At 42.2% G+C, this 23,142-nt stretch overlaps 1 protein-coding gene across 5 annotated transcripts in view; it reads left to right on the forward strand.

Moving 5' to 3' along the window:
• Positions 1 to 1,897: 1,897 nt before the first annotated feature.
• The window catches only part of USP47 (ubiquitin specific peptidase 47), a 50,304-nt gene continuing 29,059 nt past the window's right edge, over positions 1,898 to 23,142 (forward strand). For 2 of the 5 annotated variants that reach the window (XM_040066114.2, XM_040066116.2), the window contains exons 1-5: positions 1,989 to 2,157; positions 16,608 to 16,667; positions 19,753 to 19,956; positions 20,819 to 20,935; positions 22,083 to 22,221. In XM_040066114.2, the coding sequence (XP_039922048.1) occupies positions 2,119 to 2,157; positions 16,608 to 16,667; positions 19,753 to 19,956; positions 20,819 to 20,935; positions 22,083 to 22,221 (559 nt within the window). In that variant the 5' untranslated portion in view covers positions 1,989 to 2,118. Of the gene's footprint in view, positions 2,158 to 16,607; positions 16,668 to 19,752; positions 19,957 to 20,818; positions 20,936 to 22,082; positions 22,222 to 23,142 lie in introns of all 5 variants that reach the window. The other 3 variants (XM_040066115.2, XM_040066113.1, XM_040066117.2) reach the window with 3 other exon arrangements.

The following is a 23,142-nucleotide window of genomic DNA, read 5'->3' on the forward strand; positions in this document are numbered from 1 at the left end:
TACAACACAGCCGACCAGCATGAATAAAACACGTCTTTTCAGAAAGACACGAGTTTATTAATTTCATACTGCCTTTCCTATTAAAAACCCCACTATTTTAGATCTTTTTCTTGTTCTTCTAGAGGGGTGGCTCGACAAAACCCCGTGCTTAACATAAAGGAACATTAACGGCAAGGGACTCACAGGTTCCTGTCTCAGTACTTGATTTTATCATATTAGGGCTCAAATATCTAAGATGAGGGGCTTTCAGATGCAACATATTTCAGACCCATGGGGCAAGAGCTCTCATGCCAAAGAACCCTCTGACCTTTACAAGATAAATAACTTGAACCCATTCAGCTATGTAATGTAAAACAGGTCAGAAATATACTTAAAAAGTGCTTTAGGCTTTTCGACAAGAGGATTTCTTTGCTTAATTCAAAGAGCAAAAAATTAAAAAAAAAACAAAAACATCAACAACAACAACAAAAAAACCCAAAAAGCCACAACAAAGCCAGAAACATAGCATTTTCACAGCATACTTGAAAGATAAAAATAAAACCACAGATGTTATTTATAGAAATGTCCATATTGAAGCCTTTTTAAAAAGCATTAATACACTATACTAATAGAAACACTAATAACATCCCCTGATTCCAAAAGCTGCCATCTATCTCTGAAAAAGCAGAGAGGAACCTGAGAAGTGACATACTTTGAACACCAAAAGGAAGAAGAGATCATTCAATTTTATCAAATCTTCAGCAACCTCCAGTACAATGGGTCTCAAAAATTACCTGAAAACTTCACGCACACAAAACCAAAAACTGTCCTCAGTACTGCATTTTTCCACAAGAGGACACTAAAATAGTATGGAAAACAGTTGTGCAGAAATGTACAGCTAACTTACAGCATCGTTCATTAGGCGGGTAGGATGCTTTTCACTTACAATTCTGCAGTGAAGTAGACACTTTTCTCTTAGTGTGCGTTTTAGTTATTCTAATAATCTGGCTTTTAATGTGTTTCAGGTAGCACAGAAACCAGATATAGTTCAGCTTGTTATGGACGAAAATCAACAGCTAGCCAATGCCACAGAAATAGCCTTGCACTCCGTTTGAAAACGAGCTATTAGCCTCGGATTTACAGCGAGCACACGCTGAACTTCATCGCACGACTTTAAGGAACAACTTCTGCGCACCAGAAAGGGCTCACATGGCAGCGGGACCAGCCTGGCACCCGCACTGCAGGGGAGTGAGTGAATCACACTGAGACAGATTCCCGTGTCCCTGCAGCCCGGGGCTCCGGGAAGGGCAGCTGGGGGAGCGCTGCGAGGGATGGAGCCCGTGTGGCGGAGCCCCGCTGCTCCGAGCCCCGCTCCGAGCGCACCCACGGCCGGGCCGGCTCCGAGCAGCACCCGGGGCAGCGACCCGGCTGCGCTCCCTCCTCGCTCGGCTCCTGCTGCTCCATTTGCACGGACTCAATTAGCTTAGAAAACACCTCTGAGCTCATCCAGTCCAACCCATGACCGAACACCACCGCGGCACGTCCAGCCTTTCCCTGAACACGTCCGCAGACGGTGCCCGTTCCATTTATTGACTCCCTGCTCCCCCGCAGGCCCGGGCGCTCCACGCCGTTTTCCAGGGCGGGATAACGGGACGGGGGAGCGGCGGCGGCCCGGCGCCACGGGCATCCCGTGCGCGGGGCGGCTCCGGCCCGGCCGCCCGCGGAGGTTCCGCGCTGCGGCTCCGACACCGCCCCTCATGCTCGGTGAACACCGCGCTGCTCGGCCGGGCCGGGCTGCAGCAGCAGCAGCAGCGGGCCCGGGCCCTGCCGCGGCCGGGCCGAGGGCGATGAGCGCGGCGGGACGCGGCCAGCCCGGGGTGGGGCGGCTCTCGCGAGAACCGCGCCGGCGGCCATTTTCCCATGGATTGGCGGCGGGGCGGAGCCGCGGCGCTGCCCGCGGGAGCGGAGGAGGTGGAAGAGGAGGAAGAGGAAGAGGAGGAAGAAGAAGAAGAAGAGGAGGAGGAGAAGGAGGAGGAGAAGAAGGGGGAGGATGAGCCGCGGGCGTCCCCCCGCCTCCCGCTGCTGCTGACGACGGCGTTCGGTTCAGCCTGCTGCGGGCTCCGCGCCGCGCCACCGGCCATGGTGCCCAGCGAGGAGAACCAGCTCGTCCCCAAAGAGGTGAGGCGGGAGGCAGAGGCCGTGGCCGCCGCGGCGGACAGCAGGCCCGGGGCGCCGACCCCGACCGAGGGCGGAGTGGAGGAGGCCCGGCCCGGCCTGGCTCCGCTCGGATCTCTCTCTGCGCCGCCCGGCGGGCTCGGGCCCGTCTTTGTGCTGATGGTGGGGCGCTGAAGGGGCTGGCCAGGGGAGGAGGCCGGGGCTGAGCCCGGGCTGCGCAGGGCCCCGGGCGGCCCGAGGGCTGCACCTGTCCGTGCCGCGGCATGCGGGGAGCCCGGCCTGCGCGGCGGCGGGGCCAGGCTGGGCCGCTCCGCTCCGGGGTCACGGGGCTGGAGGCAGCGCGGCCCCTCCTGCGGTGCTGCGGCCGAGAGGCAGAGCCGGGAGCAGGGCCCGGCTGGTCTCGGCCGAGGGGCAGGGACCGGGTGCGGGGCAGCTCCGCGCCTCCTGGAGCGCCGCAGAACGGGCGGCAGTGCCCGCGGTGCGTGCCGGAGGGAATGGGTTGAGCAGCGGCTTCTTTCCTTTATTCTGGGCCCCTCGTCCCTCCCCTGCTGTAGGGAGAAGGGGAAAGGCTTGGTTTTGGCTATAGGCTAGAGATAAGAGCCCGAGTGAAAGAGGAAGGCGAAGCCTCTGTCCTGCAGCGATAGGCGAATGACACGTGTCAAGTTGGAGGGATACTGTGCAGGGGAAGGAGTTCGAGCGATGGCGTGAAATGTTTGGAAACAGCTCCTGGTAGAGTAGTATCAGCAGAAACTTTGTTTCCTGAGCAGGTACACTTATATTAATTTTGCCAACTTTTCTGACAGTTTTGCGGTTCTGATAAATTACCCAAACCCTTCCCGTTGTTTTTCCTCAAATGTCAGTGTTTGTTACGTTTACCTGTTCTGTCATGTGTTCTTACAGGAAGCTTTGTAAGGCAAGGGCTTCGTTTTTGTGGAGCTTAGCAAAATGAGGTGCTGATCCTTAAATGGTATTCTTGAGTGGATCTGGGAAGCAAGGAACAGCACTGAATATTCGAAACAATTTTTTGTGCAGGCGGTTGTGCGTGTAAACACAGGATATAGGTAGGGAAAAGGTAACTTCACCTCGTTTCCATCCTTAAAATGCTAAGGCTTAAAGGACTATATTTTGTCTTTTTACAGGAAAGTAAGATCTCCAGAAACTTTAGAAAAGAAAAGGAGTGTAGTAGCTAATATGCTTAAATATTGTCTTTTAACAAAAATCTTCAAAAATATAAAACCAGGGACAGAAGATCAGAGTAGCTGATATACCAGAAGATCTCATTTTAAAACCAAAGAAACATACAGATGAGGGATAGTGGCAGGAGAAACGTTGTGGCAGTAGCTGTAGTTAAGTGAAATAGACAAGGTATTAATAAAAGCAGCTAGCCAAGGCTGTGTCTTTAGTTATATGTATTAATAGTATCCCCCTTGGCTTTAGAGTTGTATTCAGAATATACGTATGATTCAGATGTGTATTTTTAACCGACTCGTTGGACGAGGCTTTTGAATGTACTTTTATCTGTGGGGGGGGGGGAGTTAGGGGAAAGGAAGATGAATGCATGTGATGATAGATGTCGGTATCTTAAACAAACAGTGTGAAATCTATAAACTTTGTACATTGATAATGCTAGCGGAAGTTGCTTTTTCTCAGCGAGTTTTTCAAGTTCTTTATTGTGTCTTACGTGTTTTTAAAGTAAATGAAACTAGACAGAATATTAATGAAATCAAATTGAGAAAGAAAATAGATGAACTATTTCCGTTAAGCCCATCTGGTTTTATCTATATATGTGTTGTAACAGAAGTTTGTCTTCAACTTTCCGGTGTTTTTAAGCGTATCCTAATTTTTTTTTAGAGATACGGAGTTTTAACGACTGTTACACTGCAGCGTTCCCATTAAGTCCTTCTGAGATTCATTAATAGTCCCATTGCAGAGAACACTGAGTTACGGGTAAACAGAATTCTCCAAGTCTCTGAGTTCTCAACAGCCTGCTCCTGAATATTCCTATTATGCCCCTAAGAGCAGTTGGAAGCAAAGCAGATCGTTTGGAGTTTCAGCCGTGCCCTTCAGGGATGGGTAAAGGATCACAGTTCATGTTTTTTGTCCCTTCCTGGTGGGCTGGGTGGTATCACTTGCACATCTCACCGTCTAGTGCTGCTTCAAAGATTTCAGCTGGGCTCTGAACCAGCGTCTGCTGAAGATGAGCACACAACCAGATTTTCCTTGGCATTCCAGTGTGAAAGAACAAGAAGAAATGTAATGATGTTTGCTTTAGGCTGGTTTAGGGAATGACTAATCATCCAAAGGAGGGGATGGGAAAAGGGTTTTGGTTCTTGTCTACAAGTTACGTGATGCCTTGGTAGATAAGTGGTAGGAAGTGTCTCTAACACTACCAGCCTGCGTGTGGTGGAGTGGATGGATAAGTATTAAGCTGATTATGAGTCTTCAGTTTGTATTTGTATCCATATTTTTGTAAATGTTTACAGGAGTTCAGATTGCTGTTTGCAAAGTAGAATTGCTTGGATTTTTTTTCATTTGCTTTTGTAAGGAGCAATACTGTGTTTTCATGGAAACAAAGTAGATACAAAGTTTCACCACTGCACTTCAATTATCTTTTATTAGTCTCTTATGAGAAGTTTTCTTTTGGACATTGCACAGCTTCAGCTGCATCTCTGAAGTCCAGGTAATCAGTGCCTTGGTATTTTATACTCTTGCTCATAACTTTGGGACAAAGTTCTGTTTCCTTTGTAAGAGGTGTGTTAAAGCAGTTTCTAATAAACCGGTGTTGGGATTTCTTTCTGCATAAAGGTTTTTGCCTGGGCTTGGCAGGTGCTTTGTAAGTTCATTCTTGCATCCCTACTGCTGCCTAATGCTTTCCCAGCTGTTCCTGTAATGGTGTGACCAGTAATTCCTTATGGTGGGGGCAGTGAGAATCCCTGTTCACTGCATCTGGGATTCAAACTGATCCCTGTTCCTTTTCCTTCCAGTCCTCAATTACTTCACTTTCTTCATCTAAAAGATGAAAAGATTCAAATCATTTTTCTCTTATATCCAATAAACAGAAGGCACTGAGTAAAATACAGTTCACTGCTGCACCCTGGTAGAAAACTTTGAGCATATTCTATAAAAATTGCTGTGTTAATAGGTGTGGATTTTCACCCAGTAGCCCTGGGAAGAGAGGGTAAATAGTGTGAGTAAGATAATTATGGAAATAAGAGAATGATACTATCAGAAGGGAAAACATTTCTGTGGCTTTCAGTGTTTCTTACAGAAAGAGTTGACTTGAAACTTATTTTGGGATAATCTGCCTCAAGTAGAAAATAATAAAATACTCTTATCAACACAGTTGGTGAGAACGATGCCTATGTGTGTTTACTGGTAATATAAGTGAACTTCACAAAGATTTATCTCAAAAATCAAGATGTATGAGAACTTAATGAGTATTGGTCAGAATATGAGGAGTGTGTTCTGCTATGAGGTTTTTGAAGTGTTTGTGCTACTGATTAAATAAATGCTGTGCAGATGCTTTTTCAACATGTTCCAGCATGAACTATCCGAAGTACACCTGTCAGAATAAATATAAATATATACTTGCTACCATTAAATCAAGCAAGGTGGTGTGAGTTCTCTCTCAGCCCACTAATGTGAGTCTTTTCATCCCCACACTAATGAATCCGTTTTAATCTTCTGCACTGAACAAATCTAGTGTGTCTCTCGATGGATATCATTCTGACTTCCTCATTAGAAGAGTGGGAATCTGATTAAGGTATTTTGCAATTCTCTTAAGTAAAGGGATGCTGCTGTTCTTTTCAATGCTGATGACATCCTCGTTTTTTCATTCCCATGTATTAAAAGATTCTACAAGTGGTGTAACAGCTTGCATAATTTATCCGTTTTTCCTGCTTTCCTTCTCGTGTGCTCCATTAGGAATACGTAAAGGTATGATAGTGACAACTAGAGAAACTGACTAATTCATTGACTGAGAAAGTATTTTGGAAATCAGATTTCCAAAAAACAAACAGAAAATCCACATGGAATTCCACCAAATCATTTGTTCCTTGCAAACATCCTTTCTGAATGATGGTCATGTAGTTACTGAGTTTGGTGACTAAAGCTTAGGAGTAGGATTCAAGAGTTTTCCCTTGCTGTCATCTGGATATTGAATCTGCAGAATAGAAAGATGATCAGTAAATGAAGTATCAGCACCTCTGGATCATCTGATGAAATGTTTTTGCCTAGGAGGCACCAGCTGCCTGATGGGCAGTGCTTGGTCCTGGAGCCTCAGACTGTAAATGATGCTGGCAGAAGTTACTACTCAGGAGAATAATCAGACAACTAAATACTTCTCTTTTTTTTCCTGCAGTGGTACATTTTGAACACCACCACAAGCAATAAATGCCATTTTCTCGACTGTTTCGTGCATCCCTGGTGATCAAAATTTTGGAATCAAAAGCATCAGCAGTAAAAGTATAAACCTTAATTTTTTTTTTTTTTTTTTTGTGCAGCTATACGCTTTTTCTCAGACTAGTAATGAACTTTTTCCTAAACAGAGAATACTTCAGGGATTTGTCAGTGTTACATTCTGCTCTCTTTTGAGCTTTGACTATCAGTATGCAACAAAAAAGTTTCCACTGCTTTTTTTGTTGCCATTATGAAATAAAGTCCCCAAATGCCATTTTCTGTTCTTTTTAAAACCTTTGGAGATAATCAGTGCAGCCTTGCATCATAGTTTTAAAATGTTAGTTGTACAAACACACACATACTGATGAAAATTATTATTGTGCTGCCTCTTTTTCTGATAGAATGTATTGATATCAATAGAACATTAAAACTGTGGTGATTTACTGGAATAAACCAGTACCTTGAATTTGTGCTACCTTTGAATGACGTGTTTTCATCTTGTCAGAATTAAATGAGAGTGGGGCAGAGTTTCATTCTAAACCTTCCCCCCCCCAATACACTACAGTTGGTACTGTAATGCACTATATTATGTACAAATGTTCATATATCCAGTCACAGCTTCGCTCCTTTTGTTTTGTTTGAAAATATGTTGGGTTTTATCTAAGAAGATAAAGATGAAAGTTATGTCTGCAGAAAATGGAGTGATTGAGTTACATGTTCAGGCTTTTTATTCAGTTTGAAAAAGTTCTTAATTCCTTTGTGAACATTAAAAGCTGTTCTTTTACACTTTACCCTTTAAGATTTAATGTGGCATATCTTTGGGTGAGCTGCCATTCAGCATTTTGTTATTTTTCTTGTCTTGAATGAAATATTACCAAAACAATGCCACTAGTTACTAAAGAACGGATAATTTTGAATACTCGTAAGTTACAGAGTTATTTTGTGGAGTCCTGATAAAATAACAATGAACTTGACCACAGTTTCAGATGCTGTGAAATGCCAGGCTTTTTATTTTCTTTGGGTTTTGCAATGCTTGGCATGTAGTCAGCTTGCACCGGGCAAATGCTCTTGCACAGCATTGGCAGATGAAATAATTTCTAAAAAGGATGTTGTGCATGTTCTAAAAATACTAAGGGGTGAAATTGGTACAGATCACTTGATTCAATATAATTGTTGAGATTGTGATCACAAGGATGCTTTAGGTGCTTCTGAAAAACGGCAACAGATTATTTTTAGATTGGCATTTCTTTGAATAGCTTAGAGCTGGTTATCATGCTGCAGTTCAGGTGTAGCTTCTCAATAAGCACGTGACAAAAGCTGCCTCAGTAACATGAGAAGGTGTACCTGAATTCCTGAGGATTGGTGAATGCTCTACTTTTGGAGCTTTATGAGAAATAGATTTGATGTAGTATGAAAGTTTACCCAGTAAATACTGTCTGAACACGTAAATAGCATTTTCTGAACAAGTTTGGCAGCGTACTACAGGAGCTAAAGGAATGGAAGGAAGCCATGCTCAGTGTAGGTATTGGGTTGAGATCAGTAACAGTGAGGGAAAAGAAAAAATAGCAGATACAAGAACTCTTACATAGTACCTGTTTTTTGTAAATAAAATGGCTTTCATCAGTTTATATATGGAAAAATTGTCTAGGTCCTTTCTCACATACGCATTGTCACCCCTGTTCCTTCTTGGGGGACGTTGCTCCAGAGGTCTGTGTTCTCCCTGGAGCCCTTCGTGGCAGTTGCAGCAGGCAGAGTTTATGCCCAGGTGTTTCCATTCTGAGCTGGACCCTTTGTTCCGTGCAGAATTCCCAGAGAGCTGCACAAAGAATCCCTGCTCACACACCTCGCTGTTCAGCTTCTCTTTTTCCTTCCCCAGCAGCAGCCGCACAGCTTAAAGTTTGAGAGTTGTTAAAGACTTAAAAGCTATGCCTGTAGTCAGATTTTAATGTCCTGAACTGTGCAGGATTTTAATTTTTTAGCATACATGTCTCTCGATGATTTTTTAGGGAGGTAAACCTTCATTTCAAAATTGTTCATGAAGAGAAAGCTCTTCTGGTTTTGCTCAGACTATTAATTTGTTTTTATGCTAATGTTGCATTTGTAATTCAATCCAGCAGAAAGTTCTTCAGAATAGGAGCAGCAAAGAAAAATGTTTCCATAAAATTCATACTTGAAAAAATGAAGGGCAAATGCATCCACTACTCCCTTGACTTTCCGCAGGAGACAAACGTTGCAAGTATCAAGTAATATATAAAAGTGTAGTAAGTGTCTTGTGGTGTTCTCCTATCCCCGTTTTTAGCTTTTATGTTTCAGGGGTTTTTTTATTTGAGGAAAACCAAGGAGCATGCTGATTGTGGAGAGAAGTTACAAGCAGAAGAAGCTGTATAAAGATGAGGCTGTTTCAGATCTGAATGTAAAGGTTATGCTGTAATGAGTGTAGGGAGTCTGGCAGATAGTTTGTGAATGTAGAGAACTTAATTTAATTCTCACAGTTATTTTAGTGTGGTTACAAAACCCTTTGCAAGTTCAACAGCTTTGGGTCAGAGGAGGAAAGAAAATCGGATCAGCTGAAATTAAAACATTTAAGAGTAAGAGAGTGAAATACTCACAATGTCCAGTGGTTGAGAGATAAGTACAGATATTTTAACTATTCTTTGTTACCCCTGAAGGAACCTTTGTTAGTTCTTGTGTGATCTGGAGGCATGACCAGGAAATATTTGCACTCTTTTGTTATTGACAGCTGCTTTGTTGGACTTTTTAAAGGGAAGTAGTTAATTTTAAATCACCTTAATTTACCGTATTTAAAAGGCCATAAGGAGATAAGTGTAAGAAGACTGGTTCTTCAGGACGTCCTTAGTAAGACATATTTAAAGTCTTCTAAAATACAAAAAATACCTTCTGTAAAACTGAAAAGTGGGTATTTTGGTCTCTAGTTCAGCTCTCCCCAGACATGTGTCCCCTCACACTATATCTTTTTCTGTAGTCTTTGGAACAACCTCCAGGCTTGTACTTATTTCTGGCCCCATCCCAACTTTTTTTGCCATTCCTATTCTTTTGTTAGTGTTTTTTACAAATGACCCGGTAATACACAGCGGTAGGAACAAACTCTCTAAGGGAAACACTAGCCTCATAACACACTCTTTATTTCTGAGGCATAGGGTTATTTTTGGACATGTTTGGAAAGTTGGAAGTAGTAGACTTTGAAGTGTATATGTATTATAAAAATAATTTGTCTCTGTTCATTTTCCAGGAGTGACAGTTGACAGCTGGCTACAGCTGGTTCAGTGAAGTGGCACTTCCAATAAAATAACTTTTTAACTAAAACTTTGTTAACTAAGGAAGCATTTCTGAGAAGATGCCTTTGAAAACAATAATAATCTACATAAGGCAGAGAAGAGAGTAAAACACACACCCCATTTTCCAAAGGGAACAAGCTCACAGAAGGCTCTGCTACAGAGCTGATATTGTACCTCCTCCCTAAATCGGGTCATCCCCCGTAGGAGAGGATTTGTAGGGTTCACATCGCATGAGTGTCAGTGTGGCCCGTGTGCCCTCTGGGATCTGCCACAGTTACCCTGTACCCACAGCAGCTGCAAACACTGCAAGTGTGGCACGCAGATGGGAGCAATGGCATTGCCACAACAGTGAGACTTTTGCTCTTCTAGGCCTTTCCAAAGAGAAGGGGGAGTTACTCGTCCTGTCCTGTGAGCAGTGCTGCCACTTACAGACTCATACCCTACCTAAGGATGGAAGGGTCTTGTTTCAGTCTCTTAGGATTCCACAGAAAGTTGCAGTTATGTCCAAGTGGTGTTGGTATTTAGTGATGTAAGCACTGCTGCATATAATATGTGCATTTAAAATACTGCTACTACTCCTCTGCTGGTACTGTTAACTCCCCTGGAGACTCCCCAGCAAACCAGGGAGGGGGTAAAAGTTCAATAATTAGGAAAATGGTCAGAGTCAGGATATATATTCTTGATTTTTGATGGTGTTTTAGGCTTGTTGTGAAGCAATTTTTTTTCCTTACTTGTAAAGGGACAGAAGACCTCTGTTCAGGTTCACTTAACTTCAAAACACTGTTGTTGGATTTTGTCTGAAGTCTCCCCAGGTTTAATGAAGAATTCGAAGGTGAGGATAAAGTATGTTACTGAGGTACTCAGAAACCTAAAACTTTAAAGTCAGTCAGATTCAAAATTACTGTGTTTAAAGGTTGTTCAGAATTTTTTTTTTTTGCTTCAGGAAATGTTCCAACACAAGATATAGCAAGCTAACAGCTCAAAATTACTCTGTTTAAGACCTCCTGGGATCTGTGTTTTAAAAAGTGTAATTGGTTTGCCACAAGTGTGCTAAAAAATACAACTTTGTAAGTGTTCTGGTTCAGGCATTTGTAACAGGATTCGAAGTGCACTGTTCTCTCATTAACTCACACTGGGCTGCAGCAAAGCACCTGTGCTGAGTAACACCTCAGTGCTCTGACAGGATTAGTTTAGTAACCTGTATGTCAAAAAGAAGGTGCTTCTTTCCTCTAAAATAATGCCAGATGTGAGTCTGAGAACACCTGCTCAATGCTTCCTTCATTCCGAGGAGCTTTACCACCCTGTGTTCACCTCGCAGGGCAGGAACCCTGCTCACCTGGCTGTACCAGGGAAATTGGCCTCTAAAGAGAGCTCCCTTGGGCTTGGGAAAAAACATAGGGCATGAGTAGCTCTGCTGGGCATAAAATGGGATCATGGGTTGTAAGGACTCTCTGGAGTCCATGGTTCAAAAGCACAGGCTAGAAAGAGGGGGAATGGGTGGAAATGGCACCCCAGTGCTCACTGGCTGTTCTCCCCTTATTTGCTGTCTATTGGACAGACCTCTGATCTTCACATTTTCTGCAGAAAGCAGCGCTGTCAGCATGTATCCAGTGTGGCGTTTAATGGATTGGACTTCTTGAAATAGGTGAAAAAATTCCTAAATTATGGTTGTGGGTTCTCAAGGAGCTGATGTGATAGTGGTGTGTCACTGCTGAGAGAAACATTCAGACACTAATGATGGTTCAACTGAACAGAAGCTTGTTTCAACTGTGTGATTATACTTCAGAACTAAAAGGTCCAGATGCAGCCTACTTGTGTGTCATTGAAGCTCCCAGATTTCACTTTTGCTTGTAATTGCTGGAAACGTGCAGCCAGTCACTGACGCAGACCTGGGATGTGCACCCCCGAGTTTGCCCAGCAGTGACGTGACAGGCGGCGTGCGTTTGTGTGCGCTTCAGCTGGGAGTCTGAAGTTGCTGAAGCTACATTAGGTTTGGGAATTGCTGTCTTAGGCTTAATCGTCCGAGTAATTGTGTGAATATAAGCTTGGTGTCTGCTGCTTGCTACTGATCTCTTTGTCTTTCCTCTGTACTGCAGTGATTTGTGAGAATTATTTACAGGGTGTGGACATGTAGAATCTTCTCTAGTGGAGATCCTTTTAAGTCTCAATAGGCCATTAACTTTACTTGGCAGTAAAACTTCTGTTGGTTTGACTCTTGACCTGGTATTAGGAAATACTGGGTAGAATCTGTATGAAGTTGGGCCTTAGTTTTAGGTTTTGCTTTCAATCTCTGAAAATAATTCTATAAAAATGACACAGGAGTTAAAATCGTGAAATGCTGCTAGAGAATTTTAATTAACTCAGTGATTCAAGGCTGAAAAGTAGCAAGCCACATCTAAATGCAGTGTTAAAACCACTGCAGTTCTATATTTGAATATTGTTGTGACAGATCTAGTAACACTTTATTTTGATTGTTCCTTTATTTTCAACAAATACAGAACCTATATGGTCAAAGCAAATCTCTCTCTTGCAGATGGCACTAATAACAATGGTGCCTTTGTATATACAGAAATACAGCTTGAATTGCTTCAGTGCAACAACATGCTTTATGCTCTGCAATTTGCAGGAGCAGATCTTTCATAGAAGAAAGATGAAATATTTTTCAGAAAGGTATGTAGGGTGTAAATTCTTGTGTAGCATGGTCCTCTAGGATGTCCACCCAGGTCAGACCTGTGTGTTGATTGCATGTTTGTATTGTAAAGAGTCTTTTGTAAGTGTGTCTGATGGTCAGAAATCTACATGCAGGTTTATCATCACCACCTTTCTAGAAATGGAACAACGTAAAGGGCCATAGAATGGTTTGGGTTGGAAGGAACCTTTAGTATCATCTAGTTCCACCCCCCTGCCATGGGCAGGGACACCTTCCACTAGACCTGGTTGCTCAGAGCCCCATCCAGCGTGCCTATGAACTCTTCCAGGGAGGGGTCATTCCACAACTTCCCTGGGTAACCTGTGCCAGTGCCTTGTCACCCTCCTGTACCTCTGTATCAAGTCTAAATTTCCCCTTTCAATGTGAGCTCATTACCCATTGTCCTGCCACTACAGCTCCTGATGAGCAGTTGCTCTCTGGCCTCCTTGTAGGCCCTTCAGATACTGCTAGGAGGTCTCTGTGCAGCTTTGCCTTCTCCAGGCTGAACAGCCCCAGCTCCGTCAGCCTGTCTTTGTAGGGGAGGTACCCAGTCCCCTTAGCAGCTTCATGTCCCTGCTCTGGACTTGCTCCAGCAGTTCCATGTCCTCCTTATGCTGTGGGCACCAGAAATGTACCCAGCACTTGGGGTGAGGGCTCACGAGGGCAGAGTGGAGGAGCAGAATCCCCTCCCTCAGCTGACCTGCTGGTCACACTTCATCTGGTGCAGCCCAGGATACATTTGGCTTTCTGGGCTGCCGGCTCACACTGCTGGCTCATGGTAAGTCTTTCATCAGCCATTACCTCCAAGTCCTTCTCCTCAAGGCTGCTCTCAAGTCACTTCTCTGCACAGCCTGTAGGTGTGTTTGGCATTGTCCTAACTCAGGTGTAGGACCTTGCACTTTGCTTTATTGAACTTTGTCAGGGTCACACAGCCCCACCCCTCAATCTGTCAGTGTCCCTCCGGATGGCATCTCTTCTGTCCAGCATGTTAACAGCACCACACACCTTACTGTCATCAGCAAGAGGGAGTGACTTGGGATGAAAATATCAGTGTTGCAGTATTTTTTTTAAATTACAGTTAACAGTTGAAATTACAATTTCAAATATCTGTTGAGCAAAATATTAGCCTGAGTAGACTTCTGTGCTAAAATAATTGTGGGATAATTTCGTGAATTGTAGCCTTAATTAGCAGTATGCATTTGCCTTTTAGGTGCTTATGGAGTTGAGTGGCTGCAGCTTGTTTTCCTAAGCCCCTGGTGTAATATGTCACACTTGGGCAAAGTAGCAGCATGGAGCTTTGAGGACTTCTCCCAAGTACCAGATAGATGTGCTTGCTACCTGAGTAGTTGCTCTCATTTCTTTTGAGGAAAAGGCAGTAAGGTGTTTCTGCACTTGTCTAGTGTGTACGTTAATTTGAAAGCCTTGAACTGTATAGTTAATATGCCTATTGATTTTGTGAACTGTAATTAATAATTAGCATGGTGCATTCCACAGTAATTTTTATCAAGGTAAAATTAAACAACTTTATAGAAGACCTTTGGTCTTTTAATTGTACCTTAAATATGTTTCCATGCTGAGAGGAACTTTTTTGTAAATTGTAGAATTGCACTAGTGGTTATTATTATTTGCAGTGTTTGAGTGAATGCTTTAATTGAAAAGGAGAGAATGCTGCATTTGAGAGATGGACACATCCTTGCGATTTCAACAAGGCCAGATGCTGTGTCCTGCACTTGGGTCACAACAACCCCATGCTTTGCTACAGGCTGTGGGGAGAGTGGCTGGAATGGGGCACAGTGGAAGAGGACCTGGGGGTGCTGGTCAAGAGCTGCTGAAAATGTGCCAGGGTGTGCCCAGGTGGGCAGTGACACCCTGGTCTGTGCCAGCAGGACCAGGGCAGTGGCTGTCCCCCTGTCCTGGGCACTGGTGAGGCCACAGCCCGAGTGCTGTGTCCAGTTCTGGGCCCCTTGGTTCAGGAAGGACATTGAGGGGCTGGAGTGAGTCCAGAGAAGGGAAATGGAGCTGGGAGGGTCTGGAGAGTCCTTTGAGGAGTGGCTGAGGGAGCTGGGGTTGTTCAGCCTGGAGAAAAGGAGGCTCGGGGAGATCTCATCACTCTCTAGAACTGCCTGACAGGAGAGGGGAGCCACGTGGGGATCGGCCTCTTCTCACAGGGAACGGTGACAGGATGAGAGCACATGGCCTCAAGCTGCATTGTGGGGGGGGGTGGTTCAGGTTGGACATCAGGAGGAATTTCTTCATAGAAAGGATTGTTAAGCGTTGGAAAGGGCTGCCCAGGGGGATGGTAGAGTCACCATCCCTGCAGGTGCTCACAAAACAACTGGACGTGGCACTTGGTGCCATGGTCTAGTTGGCATGGTAACGGTCCCTAAAGGTTGGACTCAGTGATCTTGGAAGTCTTTTCCAACCTAAATGGTTTTGTGACTCTGTGACTTGTGATTTGTCTTGTCAGAGAAGCTCTCAGTTATTTCTAAAATTTCTGAACTTCATATAAACAGTATAATTTGTAAATCTGATTTGTTTGATCTGTTACACAGAATTATTTAGTGAAGTAGCGCTTGAAAATCTTCCAGCAGACCTTAACTGAAAAAACAAGAGCTGAGAAGCCAGCACAGGAAGATTTTTATAAAAGAAGCAACCTGTATATCATTCTGTGCAGGTGATACCTGTAACCTGTCCTCCCATTCCACCCCCTACTGTGTGCACCAAGTCAAATAGCACACTACAAAATTGCACATGCCCCTGTGTGTACCAGATTTGGCTTGCCTGTCTCTGGAGAGCAGGAACTCAGGCTAAAATCAGGGTTCTTTCGAGTCCCTGATTAGGAGGAAAATTGGAAGTCTTAATTAAGTCTTTGACACAGGGCAATGTATTTGATAGCAGTGATAATATTACAAGTCAGCAGTTTCAGATTTGTGGTTCTGGGACTCCATTAACCTTTGGGTCATTTTAAAAAAATGTACATGACTTTTGATTAAGAGCAGGTAAGACCAGTAAGCAGCAAAACATTCAAATTGCGTGGTTTAAATCTGAAATCCCTCAAATCTGAAATTACAGACTGGTGTGTAAAGGAAACTGCTAGACACAGTCTTGTCATATTAAAACTTTCAAACTGGATCTTCAGTTCTTGGTACATGAAGAAAAAAAAGTCTTGCCTTATGTGTCATCCTGCTGAGCAATTAAATGCAGTAGTCTAATTTGGGCTATTTTTGTCAGTCATTTGGTGGGGCAAATAGGGCACGTCAGTAAAGATCGTGTCAGTGGTTTTTGTTTTAACAATCTTTACTGAGGGCACAGTTGAAGGAATTTGGAGAAGAGCAGTGACGTTATGAGCATCTTCATTCTCGCTTTGTGTTTTTCCTTTCTGCAAAAATGCGAAGTGCATCACTTGAGATCCAGAGACTGGTTAATTTGATGTTTAGTCAGAAAACAGTTTTGTGCAGTTAGTGTTTGTTGTTGAATTTTTGATGATACTTCAGAGATACCAAGGCAGGCTTTCTTTAAGAGTAGTTGGAATAGTCAGTAACTTCATCTCTTTACTACCTTCATCTGCTTACTTCAAAATGAGCTTATATTAATAAAACTTCCCTACAGGAAATAATTCAGGCATGTAAGAACAGTTTCATATGAAACTGGACAGCTTCATAATTTATAAATACAATAATAAACTGAATTACAGGGTTATAAGCTAATCCTACCCTTGAACCATTTGATGTAAAATAATTACCTATGTCTGTGGCATGTTATAAAGATAATGAAGAAAAGTGTTAGTAGGAATTTATATCTTGAATTGTTACTTACATTTTCTTATCCATTCCCTTCTTTAAGAAATGTAGTCCATGTATTACAACTTAACTGACATTGTCTGTAACACTGCTCCTATGATAATTTAAATATTAAAATAGGCTATTCCGTCATGAATTGTTCTGTGAATGGTATTTCCAAACTCAGTAATGATTTTTTTAAATACTATTTAACTGACTTTGTATAAAATAAAAGTCAATTTACAACTTTCAATTATTATGACTTGTTAATTTTGTTTTCATATACTATAGGATGTGTTTTGGAGTTGCAGACAGAGTATCTTTGCTGAAATGAAGAAGAAATTTTCACAGGTAGACAGATGAAATCAGCTTTATAAAATGATAACCAAGAAACATAATAGCAGCATGATGCTGTAGCTTCTGTTTAACATGAGCATGAGCTATTGACATTAAAGTCTGTGTGCATGTTCTTGAATCCAAAGATGATGTACGTATTAAATTCAGTCTTAATGGTAGCTTGCAACTGAGTATGTGTTTATATGCTTTTACACTGGTGTGTGAGGCTTTGGCTCTCTGTATTAAAAAAACCCCAATTGTTTTACTCTCATAATACATTAGATTATATAGTGGTTAAAATTAATTTCTGTGTTTCTGTTGTGGGCTAGGTTTGGTAACAGCCTGTCAGAATAGCTGAGGGATCTATCACTGGCCAGTCTTGCTTTTCACACTATTTCTGTAGTAAAGTAGCCCCAGAGGAGGTGTTGTGTTGTTGTCTCCTAGTTCAGCTGGTGTGTGTGAATGCTCTCCATGAGTAGAGTGGGACTGAGGTTGTTTTTGCTTTATCTATTGACTGCTAACTACTTTAAGCGGTGGCAGTGTGAATGAATGATGGCTTAACACCCTTTGCTGTACTGACCCTGAGTTAAACCAGTTCAGTCTGTCAGAATTACATCTGTGAGCAAGGAAGAGAGGATTTGTGTGATGTGCAACATCCAGCAACTCCACCAGCAAATCTGTAATCGTCTGTCATTTGTTCCCTTAATGTTATTGCCATCCCTCAGATACCGTGTGCCTAATTATTTTCAGAGCAACTCTAATGCAAGGCACAACTGCTTCACCGTGCAGGGTAGCAGGGTGAGCGTGAGTGGGAGGAGTTGCTTTGGCAGGGAACTCCTGCAGGGAGGAGGGGAGTCAGTGTTGGTTATGTAAAGGCAGTAGCACAAGGAATTGAGTCTCCAGTGGAAAATTGCTCATGACGTGATCATACACAGTAGCTCGTCAAGTTGCAGCATCAATGCAAATTCAGTGTGGGGATGATTAAATCCAAATTAACTTTCTGTTTTCCAAGGTGAGCCTGTATGAATAGTAGCAAATGCCTCTTAACCTCCCTGCAGTGTTCTGTTGAGGAGGATGGGCTCCTACCCAGAGCAAGTCTTTACCATTGCTAAGGGACCTGCATGTAAATATAGGTAGATCTTACGAGTTTGTTGGGTCTTAGATGCTGTTTGCCTTCTCAAAAAACAAACAAAAAAAAAATCAAGAAAGACCACTGAACAAGTTCTACTTTCTCTTTCCTAACCACACTTGCACACAAGTGAAAGAGAAAACTTGCTTCTTCAGCAACAAAAACAAAAAACAAAACAAACAAAAGATGCTGTGCTGGGAAATTTTAAGGGAAGAGTCAGGAGAAGCAATCACTGGTGAAATTTAATTTCAGTCTGATTAAGTACAGCCCTGTTTGTCTCTGTGGGTGCTGCAGATGAAAGTGAGGATATAATATGTAAAAATTACTTTTGACTTCCAAATTGTGTTTTCTTCTTTATGTGTGGTTAATGTTTCAGGAATAGTTTTGTGTGTCTTCTTGGAAAGTAGTTCATAAATGTAAAATTCTCCTGTAAAGATGAAATGTATGAAATGTTACAGATTTGCTGCAAATGGTGCTTTGAATCGTTTTGAGCATGCAGTTAATGAAGGCTTCATTTGATAAACCTACAGAAAATGGACTTCAAAGTCTTAAAAAAAATGCCAGTCAAAAGCAAACTAACATCATACAGATTGGGTCGAGGGTGGTTGTATTTTCCTTCCTCTAACAACTTTTTTGTGATGCAGATAGGAATAGATGCTGCAGTCCGCTAACATTTTATTCTATCCTTGTGTGAACACTGCCAGCAGATCTTGCAATCCCCTGTAATGAAGGCATGCAGCATCAGCTGGAATGTCCGTGTTCCTTTTCCAAGGGTTTGGTGATGTAAGAGCTCCCATAAGGGGCTGTAGCATTTTAGTGGTGCTCATCTGTGTTGTGAAGCTGGTTGTTTAGAAAGACAGGGAATTCTAAAGGTGTTCAGATCTTCTTTGTAATTCTGTATTCTCTAGAAGCTGCTTGTGATGTGGCTGAGAGTTTGAGCATGAACATAATTGCCATTTGTTGTTCTTATCCACTGAGAATCATGATAGCGCTGCATGTGTTTTTTTGCCTTTTTGGGTGCTGTGGCCTTTAGCCATGGACTGAGATTTGGGCACTCTGACAATGCATTACTAATGCTTCTGTGTGTTACAGCTTGAAAAGACTGAGTCCCTGAAGGACTAATTCCTTTTACTTACATGATCCTTTCCTATGAGATGTGTATTTAAATGTCAGTTATTCCTTCTTGTTCTACAGTTTTGGATAATTAAGAGAATTAATTGATTGTGATTAGATCTTTGGCTTCCTGGATTTTCAGTGTTGGAAGAATGCCATTTTTCTTGACTTATTGGGTCCAGAAACTTTTATTATTATTCCATTGCCACTTTCATTCGAGATCATTGTTCTGATTTCAGACACATTGAAGTTTCTATTTAAAATCTCTTTACTTTGTCCAGTAGCCATTTGTCAATGCTAATTTTCTTACTTTGTTCAGGCAGAAGAATATATCCTGCAACTCAGACAGCAATGGAGTTTGTAGGAAGTTGGTGGCTTGATTATGAAACTTTTTGTTTAGTGGTCAGCTTCCAAGGTTACTTGGAAGCTTACAGTATTTTCTGGGTTGCATTCCTGAAAGTCACAAAAGGTATATTCTGCCCCAGCAGGATTTATGATTGTGTCAAAGCAAAATATGAGCTGTAAGTGATGGCTTGGAAGTCTGTTCCAGATTTTGAAGCAGACTTCTATCTGCTTCCTGGCTGAAATTCTGTGTGGAACCTGAGCGATTTCTCTGTCCCCACACCCGTACAAATTCCTTCTCGTTCTATAAAAATGGAGCTTGTTTTTATAGATTTTCCAAAACTGGAAGGTTCTTAATTTTCTCATGCTTACTTTGGAAAATAAAGTCCAGTTTTAAGAACCTTAGGTTTTAAAAATATTCTACATTCTACTGGTGAAGTCTTGTTTTGATTTTTTCAGTTCAACTCCTCAATGTTCTTACTTTTGCTCCTGCATTGTCGTGTGCTGTCATTCCAGGCAGAATGTGCTGCAGAGGAGCCCCGGGTTCTGTGTATAATACAGGACACCACGAATTCCAAGACGGTGAATGAGCGTGTCACGCTGAACCTGCCGGCTTCCACCCCCCTCAAACGGCTCTTTGAAGACGTGGCTGCCAAAGTGGGCTACGTCAATGGCTCTTTTGATTTGATGTGGGGCAATGGAGACAGCGTCACTGACACGGTATGGCAGCAGTGCCTTCTGCTTCCTCTGCACAGCAAACACTGCACAGTATAGAAAACCTCCTTCTGAGCTGCACGGTGCTCATTTAACTCATGTAACATCGGGTGGTGGGTGCGCCACGGCAGGCTGATGCCACCCTGTTGATTTGGCTGGATTTTAGTCTCAAAGTGTGCTCTTTAATGATATGGCTGTTTAATCATTAAACAAAAACTAATAGGATCGTTCAGATGCAATATTAGTTTTTGGTATCAGTATGTATGTTTAATAATAACACCCCTGATAAATAGTCTCAGTTTCCTGTGGTCTTGTTTGAGAAATGTTTTCTTCTCAGCAGCATGTTGTGTAGTGAGTCCTGATGTTTATTAGACCTATTTGAATATATTATATTTTTAAAAAATTATTAATATCACTCCTATGCATTATTGTAAATCAGTGTTGATTTTAGTTAATATTATTTCTGTAGGTGCACCTAGAAAACTTTCTAAGATCTGCTAAGAAATAGACATTAGTTTCTTTCAGGTCATGTTTATGCCTGCTGAAAGTAAGGGTTTTTTTTCTTCTAAAGAAAAAAGTGTCTGTATGCTGTAGAGGACACTGAATAATGTGATGTTTACTTGAAACTTACAGACCAGTGTCAGACTCCTGAATAGATTAACCAACTGCATTAGACTGTAATGTTCCTTAAACTGTTCCCCAGTTATTTCAGTACTGATGATGTGTGGTTTGTTTACTGGATAATTATTTATTTTCATGTGGTCTTACCGTGTCAGCAACCACAGCAAGCAATGTACTTGGATGGAATCTGTTAATTGCATATAGATCTGTTTCTAAAAGGTCTTTCTGTTGTTTTACTCTTTTTTAGCAGACTCCAATAGATCAGAACAGTGACAAAACCATTCTCGATGCTGGTTTTGAGCCAGGGAAGAAGAACTTTCTGCATTTGACAGACAAGGATGGTGAGCAGCCTCATGTAATGCAGGTGAGTAAAATCTTCACTCAGCTACATGGGCCAGTGTTGAGGGAGAGGTGTGTGTTCTTTGTAGTGCTTGTGTAAGATCAGGACATAAAATAAAACTGGGCTGAGAGTTTCATCCTAAGCTTCTTTGGGAACCTTCTCAACAGACTTTGACTATATTTACATCTATATTCATATTTCTCCAGAGTGGGGCCAATTCCATTAGTAATGATTTGCTGTCATTCTGTTCATGCTCGTCAAATATTTATGTGATGTTTGCTGCAAGGAATTTTCTAAGGTTATATAACTAATTAATCTTTGACACATTCAGAGATAAGTCTTAACAATACATGTTTAATCATATATCCAGTCCTTTTCCTCTGGGTGTTGGAAAGCAATATTAGGTCTTTTTGGCAGAATTCTCAGAAATGGCAGCCCTGGGTCAACAGCAGTCATCTGCTTCCACATTTACCTGTATGGAAAAATAAATAAACAAATACATACATACATACATACATATATATATATGTGTATATAAAAGAAGAGTTGGCAGTGTTCCTAGAAGCCACTGGTTGCCATAACAAATATTTTGAAATTTTCTGTTTCTCAAATACACGATACACACAGCTGCACTATATTCAAATCAAGCATTGGATAGACTAGTGATATATTAAGATTTATTACTTAGCTCTTGTATCAGCATAATGCTGGCTTACTTAGCCTTTGTTGTGGAGTTTAATTACCTGAAAAAGGGAAGAAGCCCCCCACATGTAAATATTTGGGCTCAAGATCAGAGTTTAAGAATGATTCTTAATGAGTAATGGAGTGAAATTTATATGTCTGGAAAAAATCTTACTCTGTATTTCAGTGCAGAAACTTGAGGCACAGGAGATACTAAATTGCCAGCTTGCTTGTTGTGTGCATTGTAGTTCTGTATTTGGTTGTGCAGTATTCCAAAGGACCTTTCCTTCTGCCAGTGCTCAGAGCAATATGTCAAGGGCTTGAGAGTTTGGAGGGCAGAGCTAAAGTTACATTGCAATTTGGAAGAAATTGTGTGATGTGCGTAGCAAAAGTGGTTACTTAGCCATGAGAGAAAAGTAAATGTCACAGGTAGTTCAATAAAGATGTGCTGTCTAATATGTACATGTGATGGCTGTGTTTGTGTTCCCAGGAGGAGTCAGGTACAGCAGAGGACAGTGCGCAAGAGAGATTTATAGGCCCTCTTCCAAGAGAAGGCTCCATTGGATGTACCAATGACTATGTCAGTCAAAGCTATTCCTATTCTTCAGTCCTGAGCAAATCAGAGACAGGTATTGTGTTCACTCTTGTAAAGGCAATGCTAGTTTGTAATTATTTTAGCACATTTTCAAATAGCGGCACTTCAGGATTTTTTTTAAATAAATTGCAGTTTATTTTAAAAATATCCACATCACTACTACATTTTTTTATTCATGTTTTTTATGGTATTTCCCATCACTTTAGAAACGGAAGAACTGTATTCCATCCTTTCCTTACTTGGGACAGGTATTTCGGACTCTGTCAGTGTCCTCCCTTGCAGGGTTTGTGTGCTGCTCATCCCTAGTTCATGGTCAGGGTTGGACCAGCAGAGTGCCCAGCTCAAGCTGTGTTCACTCCCAGCTGAAGGAGGACTTGATACCCTGTGCAGGCAGGCTCCTGCCACATCTCTGCTTGCCCTGGGAATTCCTGAATTCCTCTCTGTGCCTCCAGAAGGATTCCCCAAGAGGCTGCTCCTGCATCCCCCAGCCAGCAGGGCCTCGCTGGGAAGGGAGTGCTGGCTTCAGGGAGGCTGCTCAGAGGGCAGGAGGAGACAGCAAATTACAGCTGCCAGGAGAGAAACTCCTCAGAGTAAAGTTATTGAGCAGCCACAAACCTGACACCCATTTTGCACCACTTCCCACCTGCTTAAAGCCTTATTTGACAAATAAGAAAGTTTATCGGCCTTTTTTTTTTTTCATTTAACAAAACTGAAAAGATGATTTATATAGTGTAGAGTAATAAAGTACAAATGTTGTGACTCAGTCTCTTCACAGAAAATGCCCGTGTGTGGAGTAGCTGCCTTTTCATTACTAGTATGGTACTGAGATTATTTTTTTTCAATAATTTTCAGAGTATAAAAAGGCATTTTAATTTCTCTATTATACTGTGCTTCAGTATATGCTCCTTGCTTATCAGTTGTTGCCAATATTGCATATTTTGGAGAAAATCTTTAA

This window comes from Hirundo rustica, chromosome 6 (assembly GCF_015227805.2).
Source record: "Hirundo rustica isolate bHirRus1 chromosome 6, bHirRus1.pri.v3, whole genome shotgun sequence".
NCBI classification, from domain to species: domain Eukaryota; kingdom Metazoa; phylum Chordata; class Aves; order Passeriformes; family Hirundinidae; genus Hirundo; species Hirundo rustica.